Source organism: Oryzias latipes, chromosome 12, assembly GCF_002234675.1.
Source record: "Oryzias latipes chromosome 12, ASM223467v1".
NCBI lineage: Eukaryota > Metazoa > Chordata > Actinopteri > Beloniformes > Adrianichthyidae > Oryzias > Oryzias latipes.
The window spans coordinates 3,006,968-3,022,773 of NC_019870.2; the positions used below are offsets into that span (position 1 = coordinate 3,006,968).

The following is a 15,806-nucleotide window of genomic DNA, read 5'->3' on the forward strand; positions in this document are numbered from 1 at the left end:
TTCTACTTTTAACATTGCTGCTATACCTTTTAAGCTTGTTTACTCTGACTGGTTTGTAATCATTCACCTATTGTTGGTGTGTAACGATGGGTGGGGGTGTGTTCATGGTGTGGGACATTTGGCTGAAATGGAGTCCTTTAATTAAAATGTTTTTTTTTTTTATCATCCTGTAAAAGCCACATTCCAGAAATACACTTTTCCACTCAAACCCTGCTCCTTTTTCACTTTAAGATTTTTTAATTTGTCCTGAAGAACATTCAAGTCAGAGAGAGTGCAGACATGCAGATGGCACTAAGTTGGTCAAAAATGTGTTTTATTAAACAAAAACAAAAAAACAATCTACACAATGGTACAAGCTAGAGAAGTCAACACTACATGTGTTTGTGTGATGATTTACTGAGCTGTGTGCAGCTGTCTCGTCACAGAAAAGCTTAAGTTAGCACTCTCCATCCAGATGTTGCCCTCAGAAGCTGGGGTGTGAGGTGATGGGAAAGTGCGGTGGCTTGACCATTCACCCCGCGGCTTCACCTCTTGGCCTTCTTCTCTTTCATGATCTTCTTGCTTTCCTCTCTCCGGCGCTTGTTGACGGGGTTCCGGGGGTCGTAGATCTCAAAGGTGTCCTCGTCCTGCACGGCGGCGTCCTTGACTTTTCTGGTCTGCTCGTCAAACTGGAGAACGTGAGCCATCCTGGGTCAGACGCAGAGAAGAAACAGGAAGAGGAAAGAAGGAAATAAACATGATGAATCCTGCGTCTCATATACTTCACTCTTACTTACCGTTGCTTGTTGTTGACCTAGAAAAAATGTGCATGAAAAATGTTCTCCCTGCAGGTTGACCAATCTGTCTAGATCAGTGTTTTCCAACCTTTTTTGAGCCACGGCACACTTTAACCTTGACAAAAATCCCGCGGCAAAACCAGAATAAAAAAAAAAAAAAAAATAAAAAAGGAGAAACTCATAGTCTGTATTGATCTACAGTCCCTCCACAATCTCACATGCATTTTTATGATAATTGTGGGAGAAAAAGCTGGAAGTTGTAGCTGTTTTTTCTAGAAGATGTAATAAAAGTTAAGTTAGAAGATTTAAAAACTGTTTGATGTGTGTTCGTTGTTGTTTTAAGACGTTAAGAGGAGAGACTGAGATGCTGTCACTTTAACCCAATGCATCATGGGAGATGTAGTGAAAAATCCGCCCACCGCAGACAGACTCTCTTCTCTGAGCTTCATTGTTTTGTTCACTTGTTCCACGGTCTGATACCGGATTCTGTGGAAAGCTACACCGCTAAAGACGAACTTTAGCTGGTCATTTTGTTGGAACTGAGAGACTTTATGAGCAGAATCAGAACAAGGAAGTGAAGACTTGAACCACTTCTGATTGGTCAGACTGATGACGTGTGATTAAGCCTCCAAGAATGATTGGTGGAGACAGTTAAAGGGGCGGGACTTTTCTGAAAACAGCTGAAGTTGCGGCTAAATCGCGGTACCGTCATTCTTATCAAAATGTCTTTAATAGAATCAAATAAACACAAAGAAAAAAGTATTTTATGATCTTTTATATTCCTAACTACTCAGTGTTTTATCAGGGCCTGTTTGGATGAACAAAGAGCTGATATCCTGGAGATGGGAAATATTTTTAGATCATTTAATAAGGGCAATTTCCCACGGCACATTGCTTGAAAAACACTGATCTAACGCTTTGTTATTTTGTGTGAGCCGTCAGCGTGCGCCGTACAGGTTCGCCCGTATCCAAAAGTAGATACGTGAAGTAAAGGTGTAACCTCATCCAGTAAATGTTGGGTTTATTCACATTTTTGGTGTGTTATTCCCATTTCTTTGATTATTCTTGATTGCTTTTTGAAGAAAATCTGCAGGTATGTAAATCAGATGGGTGTCACATACTTCTTCTCAGCCCCAAAGAGCTGAATCGTGCTGCTGCTGCTGCGCGAGTCCACAAAAGCTTTCCCTCCATTTATTTTTCTAACATTCTTTTTCAACCCGAGCTGAAGAATGGACGGCGAGAGCAGCTCGGGACTCTGCATTTCAAGTATTGACTTTGTGAGGATGAGTGTGGTGGCCTGAAGAGGAGGAGGAGCCCATGTGAAGACAGACACAGATGGAATAGTTTACCTCCGCTGGCCTAGACTTGACTTCCAAAGTCTGACCTGTTGTAACCCACATTCTGTTCGCAGCGCCTCCAGAGTGGCACAGACTTCCCACTGGTGTTTTTGTAGCATTGCTAGGCCTGCGGCCCCCATTCCTCCCCCCTCACCCTACCTGGCGTGGCAGGAGGCGTCTACAGCCAGCGGAGGCTGGAAACGCCAGCCGCTCACTCGGGGCCCCACACACCACCAGACTGCACTTCAGGAGCGCTCCTCCAGACTAATAGCAACTACAGATTTTGTTTTTCTAAATCCTCGCACACACAGACACTTTGCTCAAATTTTCACACGTGGTATTCATTTCAAACCCTGGCTCGGAGGATCTGCATGTTGAGATCTCTGGTGAAAAACGCAATATGAGAAGAAAACACGGCGTCAGGGTCGATTTCCTGATGGCTGCGAGCTAAAATCTACACTTGACATGTGCGCACACAAATGCAAAGTGAACCTTCAGGCGCGTTTATTAAACCCTGGATGTGACAGAGGTCAGGTTCACAAGAGAAAAGAAGGAATCTTTGGAGTTCTGACAACTAGAATAAGAGTTTTTTTTTTATGTTGCCACGACAACCAGGTCCGCTGTAGGTGGAAGCCTGCAGAATTTAAAGGAAATTCCATCAACTGTCGCCTGGAATCATTCTGGGTTGGTGCTGCCTTATGAACTCTGAAGCAGTGGACCCCCAAGCCACGGGTCGTGGACCGGTACCAGCCCAATTCAATTCAATTTTATTTGTATAGCCCAAAATCACAACAACAGTCGTCTCGATGGGCTTCGAAGTAAAACATGAAATCAAAAGGATCACGAATACAAAGAGTTCAATAGAAAAATACTAAAATGAACTAACAAACTGACTAAGCTATACTGGCATCCCTGCCCTTAGACCCCCCTTCGCGGTAAGGAAAAACTCCCAAAAAAACCGGATTCCGGAAAAAACGAAGAAACCTCAGGGGTGCCCACATGAAGGAGGGATCCTCCCCCAGGACGGACAGGCGATTTACCAGAACTCTTAGAGAAGAATTAACTTATCTAAATCTACAACTACATATATAAAAGTCCAGCAGACGAGCTTCATCCAGCCGTGGTTGTGGGGACAGTCAAAGGCGCGAGTCGAGCCAGAGGCAGGAACCACAGCCAGGTGTAGGAGCAGGAGCAGAGACGAGGTACTCAGTCGGGTACAGAGCAGAGACGAGCCAGAGATGAGCCAGAGGCAGGATCCACAGCCAGATGTAGGAGCGGGAGCAAAGGCGAGGTAAACGGTCAGGAACTGGAGCACGGATGAGCCAACTGGAGTCTGGAAGCACTCCCACTCCCCAGGAGGGGAGAGGAAAAGAGGGACAATACATGAATCGCACTGCACCAAACAGAGGCATGGAGAACTAAATGATAAATTATGATCAAGAATAGAGGAGAGGAAGGGTAGAAGTAAAAAAGGAAAGAGGACAGAACCCCAGTGCACCATAGTTACCCCAGCTTCAACTTCTAGCAGCCTTTTAAAAGAAATAGTTATTATTAAGTTTAATTTAAACAAACTAACATTAAGTTAAATAATCTCTGAATACTAGCCAGTCTGACAATAAGCCTGTCCAAAGAGGAATGTTTTCAGTCTAGCTTTGAATGTAGAAACTGAGTCGGCCTCTCTTACATGAGCTGGGAGTTTATTCCATAAGACAGGGGCTTGGTGGCTAAACGCTCTACCTCCAACCGTACTTTTACTAATTCTAGGAACCACAAGCAGTCCTGCATTTTGCGAGCGAAGTGTTCTGATTGGTTGGTAAGGGACTATGAGGTCCTTAATATAGGACGGGGCCATTCCATGTAAGGCCTTATAGGTTAACAGGAGGATCTTGAACTTAATTCTAGAATCAACTGGGAGCCAATGGAGCGAAACTAACACAGGAGTGATGTGATCTCTTCTGCTGGTTCTAGCTAACAATCTAGCTGCTGCGTTCTGAACAAGCTGGAGACTTCTTAAGGAACTCTTAGGACACGCTGCTAACAAGGAGTTACAGTAATCCAGCCTCGACGTAACAAATGCATGGATGAGTTTTTCAGCATCACTCTTAGAAAGTATATTTCTGATCTTAGCAATATTTCGCAGGTGAAAAAAGGCAGTTCTACATGCCTGAGATATGTGAGCCTTAAATGATAAATCCTGGTCAAGTAAAACCCCAAGGTTTCTAACTGTGGAATTGGGGGCTATACTTATACCATCCAGGGAGACTATCTGAGCAGACAGAGCATCTCTGAGGTTTTTAGGACCAAGTATAATGACCTCAGTTTTTTCTGGGTTCAAGAGGAGGTAATTAATTGTCATCCAGGTCTTGATGTCACTGATGCAGGCGTTCAGTTTCTCTATCTGGTCATTCTGGTCAGGCTTCATGGATAAATACAACTGCGTATCGTCGGCATAACAATGAAAATTAATGCTGTGTTTCCTGATTATGTTTCCTAGGGGTAGCATATAAAGCGTAAACAGGATCGGTCCCAAGACTGAGCCCTGTGGGACTCCATAGTTGACTCGAGTGCACTGAGAGGAATGGCCATTTACATTAACGAACTGATACCTATCAGACAGATAGGATTTAAACCACTGGAGAGCAGATCCTCTGATCCCTATGTCCTGCTCTAATCTATGGAGTAAAATACCGTGGTCGATAGTGTCAAAGGCAGCACTGAGGTCCAACAGGACCAGAATAGAAAGTAGTCCCTTTTCTGAGGCCAATAACAAGTCATTAGAGACTCTAACTAGTGCAGTTTCCGTACTGTGGTGAGGTCTAAACCCCGACTGAAAGTCTTCAAAGTGGCTGTTGTCCTGTAGGTGGCAGTAAAGCTGCTTAACTACAACTCTTTCTAGGATTTTAGAAATAAAGGGCAGGTTTGATATCGGTCTATAGTTGGCCAAGATGCTAGGATCCAAACTGGGCTTTTTCAGAAGAGGTTTAACAACTGCATATTTAAAAGACTGTGGCACGTAACCCGTTTCCAGAGAGGTATTTATCATTGTTAATATGGGATCATTAATTAGGGGAAAAGTTTCTTTAAAAAGTCTAGTGGGAATTGGGTCTAACAGACACGTTGAGGATTTGGAGGACGTAATAATTGATGTTATTTCCGCTTGATCCACAGCAGTGAAGCAGTCTAATGTTACAGAGGTTTCTATGGATGCCTCCATTTCTACCGCTTCAGCCTGTTCTGGGCTGATAGTAGGAATAACTTGATTTAACTTATGTCTAATATTTGAGATTTTACTATCGAAAAATGTAAGAAAATCATCAGAGCTGAGAGAAACAGGAACATGTGGTTCTACTGAGCTCTGACTGCGAGTTAATTTAGCTATAGTGCTAAAAAGAAATCTTGGATTGTTTCCATTCTCTGATATTAAGGTTGAATAGTACTGGCTTCTAGCTCTACGCAGAGCTTTTTTATAATTTAATAGGCTATGTTTCCAGATATCCAGAGACTGCTCTGAACCGGAGCGGCGCCATTCTCTTTCCAACTTACGGGTTTCTCGTTTAAGAGAACGAGTTTCAGCGTTAAACCACGGTGCTACTCGGTTTTGTCTGACGAACTTAGGTTTCAAGGGGGCAACAACATCGAGTGTACTCCTGAGGGCTTGTAAGGCATCATTAACAAAGTGGTCATTTATACTAGGACTGATACTATGGGAGCTGGTCTCAGAGTATTTTCTCAGAATATCACTAAGTACTGGCTGAACTGTGTGTTTAAACTCAGACACAGAACGGTCAGTTAAGGTTCTTCTAAGCTGTTTCTTACTCACTGGGGCAGAAGGATGTTCCAGTGTAAGCTGGAAGGTAATCATAAAGTGATCAGAAATGATGGGGTTAAGAGGAAGGACACTCAGCTGGCTGATCTCTATACCATGGGTTAGAACAAGGTCCAGGGTGTGCTTATGACAGTGAGTGGGTTCATTCACACTTTGGGTGAAACCAACATCATCTAATAAAGCTGCAAAAGCCTTTCCTAGGCAGTCACTGGGGTCATCAACATGAATATTAAAATCCCCTAATATTATAATTTGATCAGAATCTAAGACAATAGTCGATAGGAAGTCGGAAAACTCAGTTAAAAATTCTGAATATGGGCCTGGGGGGGCGATAAATAATTATGAGTAAAACAGGTTTTCGAGTTTTCCTGTTTGTGTGACTTAAAGACAATATGATGCTTTCAAATGAATTATAAGCATTTTTAACTTTAGGGCTGAGAAGTAAGCTAGACTGTGATATTACTGCCAAACCACCTCCTTTCCCTGAAATCCTGGATTTCTGATAGTTAGCATAAGTGGGGGGGGTTGCTTCATTCAATCTAACATAGTCATCCTGATGGAGCCAAGTTTCTGTTAAGGCTAAAAGACTAAGATTGTTATCAGTAATTAACTCGGGCATCATTACCGCCTGCGTGAATCACGACTCGACGGAACCTGGACTTACTCTGAGCTAACATCCTAAGGTTCCCCTCGATGTCACCAACTCTGGCCCCCGGATAACACCTGACTGTAGCCGCTGGGAGCTCCACGTTTCTAACTTCAGAAGAGCCTATAACCAGAGTTGAGTGTTCAGCGGGTGTGTCGCTGAGGGGGGAGAACCTATTACTAACGTGGAGTCTCGGGTGCTCTAAGTTTTTGCGTTTAGCACTATGTTTCCTCCCAACCGGTACAAACCCCTGACTGTCTCCCGGCTGTTGGGAGGGCGCTGGGGTGCTAGCTAAGTTAGCCCTGGTAGCGCGGCCCGCGCTACGAGTAACGACCTGGCTAGCCGGCTTAGCTTCCACTGTGCGGAGCCGCGCTTCTAACTGCTCCAGCCTGGCCTCCAAGTCTAACACAAGACTACACTTAACACACCTACCCCTATCTTCACTAAAGGAGGCAGGATCATCACTAAACATATGGCACATGGGGCAGGAGAGAGGAGGAGAGGCGGAAGGAGTGGTGGTGGCCATACTAGGTTCTAAGCTAAGGCTAGCGGTGTTTAAGTAAAGAGAAGTGGTTTATTTAGCAAAATGAGAAAAGTGAACAAAAAGCGGTTTAACAGTGGTGAATTAGCTAATAAAAGGTACTAGATGTGAATATTAACCCAGATAACCCTTAGAGTAAGCAATAGTAGTAAGGCTAATGCCAAACAAGAGGACAGCAGTCACACAACTAGCACTGGGAATAGCTCACCCGGAAATGACGTCACAGGAAGTAGACACAAATGTATTGCTCGCCCATGGGACAGCTGGAACCGGGCCCCAGAGTGATAATAATAATAAAAAAAATGCCCACATTATTTTTTGCTTTATTTCTAATCAGATTCTGAAGGAAGTTTTACTTTGGAAAACTGCTGGATATTTTTTCTCCACCACATCCAACTCGTTCCTGACGCATGTTGGTCACCTGTCACAGTTCCATCCAGCACTTTTTTAAAGTGGCTGCGTCGACTGCTATGTCCAAACCCGAGAACAGATCCAGAGAGGAAACAGAAGAAGAGCCCTTTGATTTCAAAATAAAAGAAATCTGCAATTAACAGACAAAAAACAGTAGTTTTTCCACCAAATATGGATGTATTGTGACGGTTGTTCCCACAATCATAATGGTACCGGTAAATGGTGAATACTTTTCTAGGGATGCCAATATAGCATAGTCAGTTTGTTAGTTCATTTTAGTATTTTCCTATTGAACTCTTTGTATTCGTGATCCTTTTAAGTTCATGTTTTACTTCGAAGCCCATCGAGACGACTGTTGTTGTGATTTTGGGCTATACAAATAAAATTGAATTGAATTGAATTTTCTACCTTCCTGGAAGGCCCAAAGCCCTTTACAGTCACAGTCCCATTCACCCAGTCACACACCCATTCACACACTGATGGCGGCTCCGCTGCCGAACACTGGCGCCCACCTCCCACCAGAGGCAAGGTGGGGTTCAGAGTCTTGCCCAAGGACACTTTGACACATGGGGGGGCAGAACATGAAGACACCGGCTGTCTAATGTTACGAGGATGCTGCTGTTAAAGTTGTTCCAATGGAAGCTTCCTTATTACATTTAGAAAATAACCGTTTTAGTGTTTTGTTTTCCTTTATTTATCCGTCTTAGACGCTGAAGTTGGCGTCAGATTTTTCTGGTTCCACTTTAACCGTTAGGATTTAAGGCAGTAGCGGTTTTAAGCACGGGCCGTGAACGGCCTGAAACCTGCAAATTGGCAAATTTTTCTTGGATTTTCATTCAATATATACAACAGAGTTTTAGGGCCAGTGTACGAAAAAAACAAAAAATGTAATTTACGACAATGAAGTCGTAAATTCACGAGAAAGAAAGTCATAACTGTTAAATCACGAGATTTTAAGTAGTAAATTTACGAGAAAAACCTACTAAATTAACAAGTATTTTTCTCGTAAATCTATGACTTAAAATCTCGTAATTTTCCTTTTTTTTTTTTTTTTTAGTGGCCCTAAAACTCCCTCATAAATATAATATCTTTTGTGCATCTTTTGCTTTTTTATAGTGTTGATATTTGGACCTCAAGTCTTTAATAACAATATATTCTACAATTTATTTATGATTTAAATATTTGAAATATTCAAACATTAAACAACAATTTTCATGTTTCTTTTGTGTAGGTAAACTCAGCAGTGAACTCACACTTTATCAATGTATTGAATTGAACTATTTAAAACTTCAATTACGGTAGTAATATTAGAGAATATGCTATTAACGAACCGCAGGGATAAAATAAAGATTTATCTTAATTAGAAATGTTAAATAGGCTTTCTGGGCTCGTGAAAAGGGGCGTCCGGTTCACTGACCATCCTTTGTCGTCGTCCTCCGCCAGCTCCTCCACGTCCCCTTCCGGACCTTCGGTGATGGCTGACGACAGCTTAGACTTGAATTGATCCAGCAGAGCCAGAGTCTGTCCCAACACCGGAGAAACAACCATTTTAGCCGCCACACAAAAACCACAATCCGCGTGATTCGGCTCAGATTTGTAAAAATGCCAAACCAACTTTATTTATAGAGCATTTAAATTGTCTGTGCAGACTTGAAGTGCTGTACAATCGTGGAAACACTAAAAGACTATGAAAACAATACAAAAAAAACACTTATATGTACATTAAGTGGTTTAAAAGCTATCCTCTCAAATCGTTCATGTAGAAAAGACACATAATTAATAAAATTACTACATTTATAATGAAGTGGAACCAATAAAATAAGAAAAGACCCCTATAGGGGTCTTCAAAGCCACATTTAAAAAAGTGTTTCTTTTAAAAGTCCCACTCCAATCATCTTTAGATCTGTTGTAAAATCGTTCCCAGTGTTTTTTTTAAATTATGATGATGCTGTTTTTATCCAAAAGTCGTTCTCTAGAACATAGTTTCTGCAGAGTGACACGAGAAATTCACCCCTTTCCTTCCCTACCGCTGAGAGATCTTCGTTTACATGCTCTCCCTCTAGCTTCAGACCCCCCCCCCCCCCCCCCCCCCCAAACCTATTCAATAAAAACGGCGAGCAGTACCAGAGCTTCACAGACATACATGGATCTAGTCATCTACAATGGATGTATCAGAATGGAGCAGAGCAGATTTTTTACTTCACAAATACGATCTTTTTCAGTCAGCATTTTTTCTGTCTGCTCCTGATTCACAGCAATTTGAATAAAGAAATAAATAGAAATGCAATTTTCAGCTGAATTTTCTTCCTAAATGTCCTCCATCGTCAGAAAAATGCAAGAAAGAAGACGTTAAAAACACCATTTTCATCCGAGTGGGTCTTTAAAGGAGATTTGAAAACAGGTGGTGAGGAAGACTGTCTAACGTGAGATGGAAGATGGTTCCAAAAAGTGGCTGCAGCAGAAGTACGGTCCTCCTTATGTCTGGACTTTACTTTTGGGGTTTTTAGAAGCAGCTGACGTCAGTCAACACTCTGATGTGTTACCTGCTGTTCTCGGCCCGAGCCTTTCTTCTGCTTTTTCGTCTTCAGCCCCTCGTACTTTTTCCGTCCCTCCAGATATTCAGCCACTGCCTCATTGGTGGGCTTTTGCTCGGCTTCTGAAGACGGGACAGAAATGACAGATTACTGAAAAAACAAAAAACAAACAAAAAAAAAACACTTTCACTACTTACAATACAGTACATTTCCCAAACAAACAGTTTCCAAAGTACTGTACAAGGACTAAAATGAGATAAAAATGATTAATCAAAATAAAAACAAGGAAAATACTTTAGATTAGTCATATTATTAACAACCGAGGAGGCTCTAAAGCTTATCAGGTTTAATCACTTTAAACCAATTCATTTCTCCTGTTTAATTCAAAGACAAACAGGGAGGTTAGTGAAAAACTGCAGCAATCAGGAAGCGGATGAACAAACACTAAATCCTTGTAGAAAGGAGGACTTTGTCACTGCGGGAGTTAGAACAAAAGCAGACGATAGAGAACGGACAAATTAAACATCACTAACATAAGCTAAGACTAAACATTTGTTAGTAACTGCAGAACAAGAAAGAGACAAACTTAAGGCCCGTACACACCGGGACGAATATTCGCCAGGCGTTATTCGCCAGCGTTTTTCGCCACGTTTTTTGTGTTCACACCCAGGCGATTTTCGCTGACGATGAGCTGAGCGAACATGCAAATTCATTCCCTGACATTATATGGCGCTTAATGTAAAACAGAAATACTCCTGTACACAAGGTGGCGCTGCGCAACTTTAGGCTTCTTAAAGTCGCTTTTCACTCAGAAGAAGAGAGCAAGTATTTACGTGCTTGTCAGAATCATACAAAGAAAACATGAATATTTCAAGCACCAGTAGCTCTAGCTCCAGTTCCAGCGATGAATAAATTATTGTTCTGTTGAATGATGAAAGACGCCGATTTTGGGTACATCCCATAGTTATGAGAAGAGAAGAACATGGGGAGTTTTATCGACTGGTACAAGAGCTGAAAATGTATCATGAGCGTTTGCGGGGATATTTTAGAATGTTCGTCAGTGAGTGCATCTTCTTCGTCTTATTTCTTACCGGCAGTGTGGACGCTACTTGGCGTCTATCTTCTTCGCCGTGACGTATGTGTGCTCAGCAAGACAGTTTTGTGTTTGAGCGCCCCCAAGTTGTGTTTTACTGTAACTTCAGAAGCTCCAGACACGTGTGCAAAAGCGCCATTCTCATTGGTCGTATGGTTTTTGACGCAGCGCGTCAAACCAAAAAAACGAACCCGAGGCGTTTTTTTTTTTTAAAAGTGACGCTTTTACGCGTGGCGTTTTTTCGCGTCGGTGTGCACACTCACATTGGTGCCCTTTGTTTAGTCACGAGGCGTTAAACGTCGGCGAATATTGCGCGCAAAATTCGTCCCGGTGTGAACGGGCCTTAAGGACGTCTGTGAACCAAAGGAGTGCGGGACATTGATTGACCTGCAAGCTAATATTGAGAATACTTATTGAATATAGGTAGTATAGAAGTATAAGTATACTTGGTGTAGGCCTGCACAATATACCGCAAATTTATCGTTATCGCAACATTAAGCTGTGCAATATGCATACCGCAAAAGACGGCGAAAATCGCAATAAATGTTTACCTTAAATGTGCTAAAACAATCTCATGGCAGCTTGAAATATTGAACAAATGAAATAAATCCCTTTATGCATTTAACCAATCGGAAGGACCCGTTTACGTTGTTGATCAATCAGATGAGCCCTTTTATGTTAGATGAGGGTCATTTGGAGTGTAATTTTTAAACTGTTGCAGTGAAATGGAAATGATGTTTTTGGTTGTTTTGCTATTTGTTTATATACCGCGAATTATATCGTTATCGCAATATTAATCACCAATATCGCGAGTTTTCCTCATATCGTGCAGCCCTAACTTGGTGTATATGTACAGTGGTCCCATTTGGGGTTACGTTCTAAAAATAACCTGTGATAGACAAAATCTATGAAGTAGACCTTTTATTTTTAATAAATGTGTGAAGGCAGTTTAAACTATCAAGGTTCAAATTTCATAGAAAAATGAGTCCAGTGTTATACGATGATAAAGATTGGTGGTTGAAGATTGATGTCTATTTGTCAAAATGAATGCCTTCTGTACAGGAGACACGGCACGGAGATTGATTGAATATGGTCAACAGCCAATCAGGACGGAGAACAAAAATGTTTGTAAAACAAACAAACAAACAAACAAACAAACATGCCAACTTTTAAACATCCGCCACACACAGAGAAAGCCAAAGGTGAACGGCGATACACCACGGACCACTGTATATGCAGAACATAGGCCAACCAGCAGAAGTCAATGTCTTGTCCAAGGACAAGGTCCTCCAATCAGAGGTCAACCGCTCCACCTCTACACGCTACCTTTACTTTTTTTAGGAATTTTTCCAACACAGCTGATGCCACTGAGAACAAAATCCACTCAGTAGTGCAGATGATTATTTCTGAGGCCTGTAGGGTTTGGTCCTCCATGATGCTGGTCGATGGTTTAAAGGCTGAGAGAGTCCACACAAGTTTTACGGCTATAACTGAACTGAATCTGGGCATGTTTGTTCAGCTGGAAAGACTCAAACATATCCCAAAGGCTTTTTCACTTTTTGACAATTTAATGTAAACACAATGTCATCTTGTGTTTGTGGTTTTAGAAAATTGGGACCGCCCAGTCTTACTTTTCCAACTGTGTTGACTTTGTCAGGATTTTGACTCAGTTGTTTTCTTTTTTTTTTTTGCCTTATGTTTCTGATGGTTCATCACCATTGAGTCGGTAAGAAGGCATAGAACCAGAGCAAAAAGCAGGTCAACCCTTTCCATACTGATAAACGTCAGTCAGACAAAAGGTGAGTGTGTTAATGATCTTTTAAAAAACTCCAGGCAGGCATATCCTCCAATCCCAGGCTTTATCTGGGGAAGAACCACATTGACGTCAGTGTGAACCAAATATGCCAAACGTTCTGTTTTCTGTAGACCCTCAGCAGCCTGTTTGGGCCGAACCATTTCGTTTGAATTTATTCAGCAAGTCACAAATCCAGATCAATTCACAGTTTAATCCACGATTCTTACTATTTCAAATATTATGTTGAAATGACTGCTATATGCACGTCCTTTAACCCTTTAATAGCGGAGCTTTACCTGCAGAGATTAGATTCTTTTCGACTACCGTAACTCTTCAACCACTTGCACAATCAAAGTGATATAAATGGATTCTGAAGTGGAGGAAAAGCAGCTTTACGAGTGGGAGACGGAGAGTCCATCACAGAGCTAGTTGGAGTTTATCTTATGAATGTATTTTGTTCTTCTTTGCCTCTTATTCTTCGTTTCCTCTTTGCTCTTTCATCTGTCAGGTTGTTTTTTGTTTCTCTTCTCCAGGTTGGCTGTGACTCCTCCTGAAGGGCGCCGCCCACTCACTTAAACTTATTTTAAAAGCTTTACTGTTGGAGTCCTCCGTGTTGGTGTGATCCTCAGGCTGTCTCTGAGGACTGTATGCTTTTTTAAATTTTTTCCCCCTCATGGTATTAAATTCTTTGTACCTGCTTGAGCTTTCTGGGTCTTCCTGCTATTTTCTTAGTAGTGAGATCTCCCTTTTTTATTTTGCTTTGAAGCACCCTGGTTCCCTGATGACGTCGTAAAGTGTCATATATAGTTATTCATTTGTCCATTCATGGCTGTAGTGGTTCCAGTAATTTCCATTAGTGTATAAATAATTAGAATCCAGAAGCCATGACTATTCCAGCTAAACCTCTACAGACTTCTGATTACAGAAAGTGAATTCACTTTAGGAAATCCTTTGATTTTCTTCAGATTCTTTCAGCTCCTGGTAGAATGAAGAGACTGATGTTTGTTGTAAACACAGTGGTGTCATGAATCCTCATCCTCTGGGGTGTGAAAAGCGGCTCTCATGGGGGAACTAGCGCAGACACAATCCTGCTGACCCCGGCGTCTGGTGCGGTTAATGTGCCCCTGAGCCCGCCCAGCTCCGCCTATGAGGTCAGCGACCGCCACACAATGATCACAGTCTGCCGGCTGGACGGGCGCTTCATTTCCACAGCATGTGATGTCACGGCGGGCTACAGGTAGGGGCGCCCCGCCCGGATCAGGCGCGCCCGAGCGCTTCAGGAAATTTGATGATGTCAACGGGCAAACGGAGCAGTCTGCTGGTCTCATTTAGGGGGGGGGGGGGATCAGTGTTGTGAACTTAATGTGGGTTTCTGTTGTGCAGCCAGTTGTCATGAAGGACTTTTGATTATTATTTATGATTTACAACACCATCAGGGCGCCAAAGGCTTCACTTAAGAAGAGACATAAAAACGAAAATCAAAATTTGGGCAAAATGACAACATAAATTAAAAATAACATAAAAAAATATGTGAAATGCAGATGCAAATTTGTTAATAAGAGATAATAAATGTCACGGGGATGAAAAAAAAAAACTATCTTAAATCATAGACATGTAAAAACTTTGCCACTGAAACTATCCAACTTCACTTTGCTCTACACATTTCCAAGCTTTTTTCTAAATGTGTAAACAAAGAGTGTTTAATTCAGCCGATTTAAAATGTGTTTTATTTCCACGTTTTTATGTTTGTTTGTGTGTGTGTGTGGATGTTTGTGTGTGTGTGCGCCAATGCCTCTTCGCCAGGTCTCTCTCAAAAAAGCGATTTTATCTTAGGGGACTTCATGGTAAAATAAATGCTGAATAAAAAAAACATTTTTAAAAAAATCACCATATTTGAGATTTTCTTTGTCATATTAAAAGCTAGAATCTAGAAATAAGAAAATTATTATTAAAATGAGTCCAAATCTTTTTGCTCCAAACTCCAGACAATAAAAAAAAATATAAAAAAAAACTCACTTAGTTTTAAGGATGTTATTTTAGAGTTTAAACAAATATTATACTGGCATTCATTGCTATTATATTGGAAACAAAAATTTAGTTTTATCTTCAAAAAGTACTTTTAGGTTTTATGAGGATTTATCAAAGCCAAATTGTACCAAGATTCTTATTTTGTTGTAAAGTGAGTCGTTTCCGCTTATTACACTAGTTTGTAACTGATAAACTTTTCCCTTGTTTAATGCTTGTGTGGATCTTTTTGTTTCTAGATTTTGATTTCTTCCTAAAAGATTTCTTGTTGTCTCTTATTGTTAATTGGAAGTCTTCCAAATATCTACTATCTCTCAGTGGCTTAGAGGTATGATGTTCTTTCTAAAATTAAGAATTTCAAGAGGACGCACGGCCAAATTTGACAATAAATGGAAATATTTTATTGATTATTTGGATTATATGGTGTCCGTTTGACTAACTTTGACCGTCTTCTTTTCCGTTTTCCTGTTTTATTTGACTTTTTTCTCTCAGACGGACTTGCTGGGATGGAGCGGGTGGATATCTCCTCCTTGTCCTTCATTCTGTGTTTTCTCTTTTTGTTTGGACTCACTTGGATCTTGCGTTTATATAAAAGTACTTTATATCTACTCATATGACCACTTCTTGTCAAAAATGTATACCCACGTGTCAAAAAAAAGGTGAAATGTATTTTTTTTATATGTTTACTTAACAATATATGTCAATAAAAACATTTGGGGGGAAAAGATTTCTAGGTTAAGTAATAATGACTTGCTCTGTGGACAGATACTTTTACAACTTTCTAGTGATTTTCATTTTTTTGCAGTGTGGCTGATATGAACC

General features: G+C 41.2%; 1 protein-coding gene across 4 annotated transcripts in view; it reads right to left on the minus strand.

The window, feature by feature from the left end:
• Positions 1-292: 292 nt before the first annotated feature.
• Positions 293-15,806, minus strand: part of cwc27 (CWC27 spliceosome associated protein homolog) — a 41,102-nt gene continuing 25,588 nt past the window's right edge. Inside the window, exons 12-15 of one of the 4 annotated variants that reach the window (XM_011481450.2) lie at positions 10,081-10,193; positions 8,955-9,058; positions 7,548-7,643; positions 7,154-7,389 (exon numbers count right to left, since the gene is read on the minus strand). In XM_011481450.2, the coding sequence (XP_011479752.1) occupies positions 7,595-7,643; positions 8,955-9,058; positions 10,081-10,193 (266 nt within the window). In that variant the 3' untranslated portion in view covers positions 7,154-7,389; positions 7,548-7,594. Of the gene's footprint in view, positions 688-7,153; positions 7,390-7,416; positions 7,644-8,954; positions 9,059-10,080; positions 10,194-15,806 lie in introns of those variants that run through there. The other 3 variants (XR_002291285.2, XM_004074494.3, XM_011481449.3) reach the window with 3 other exon arrangements.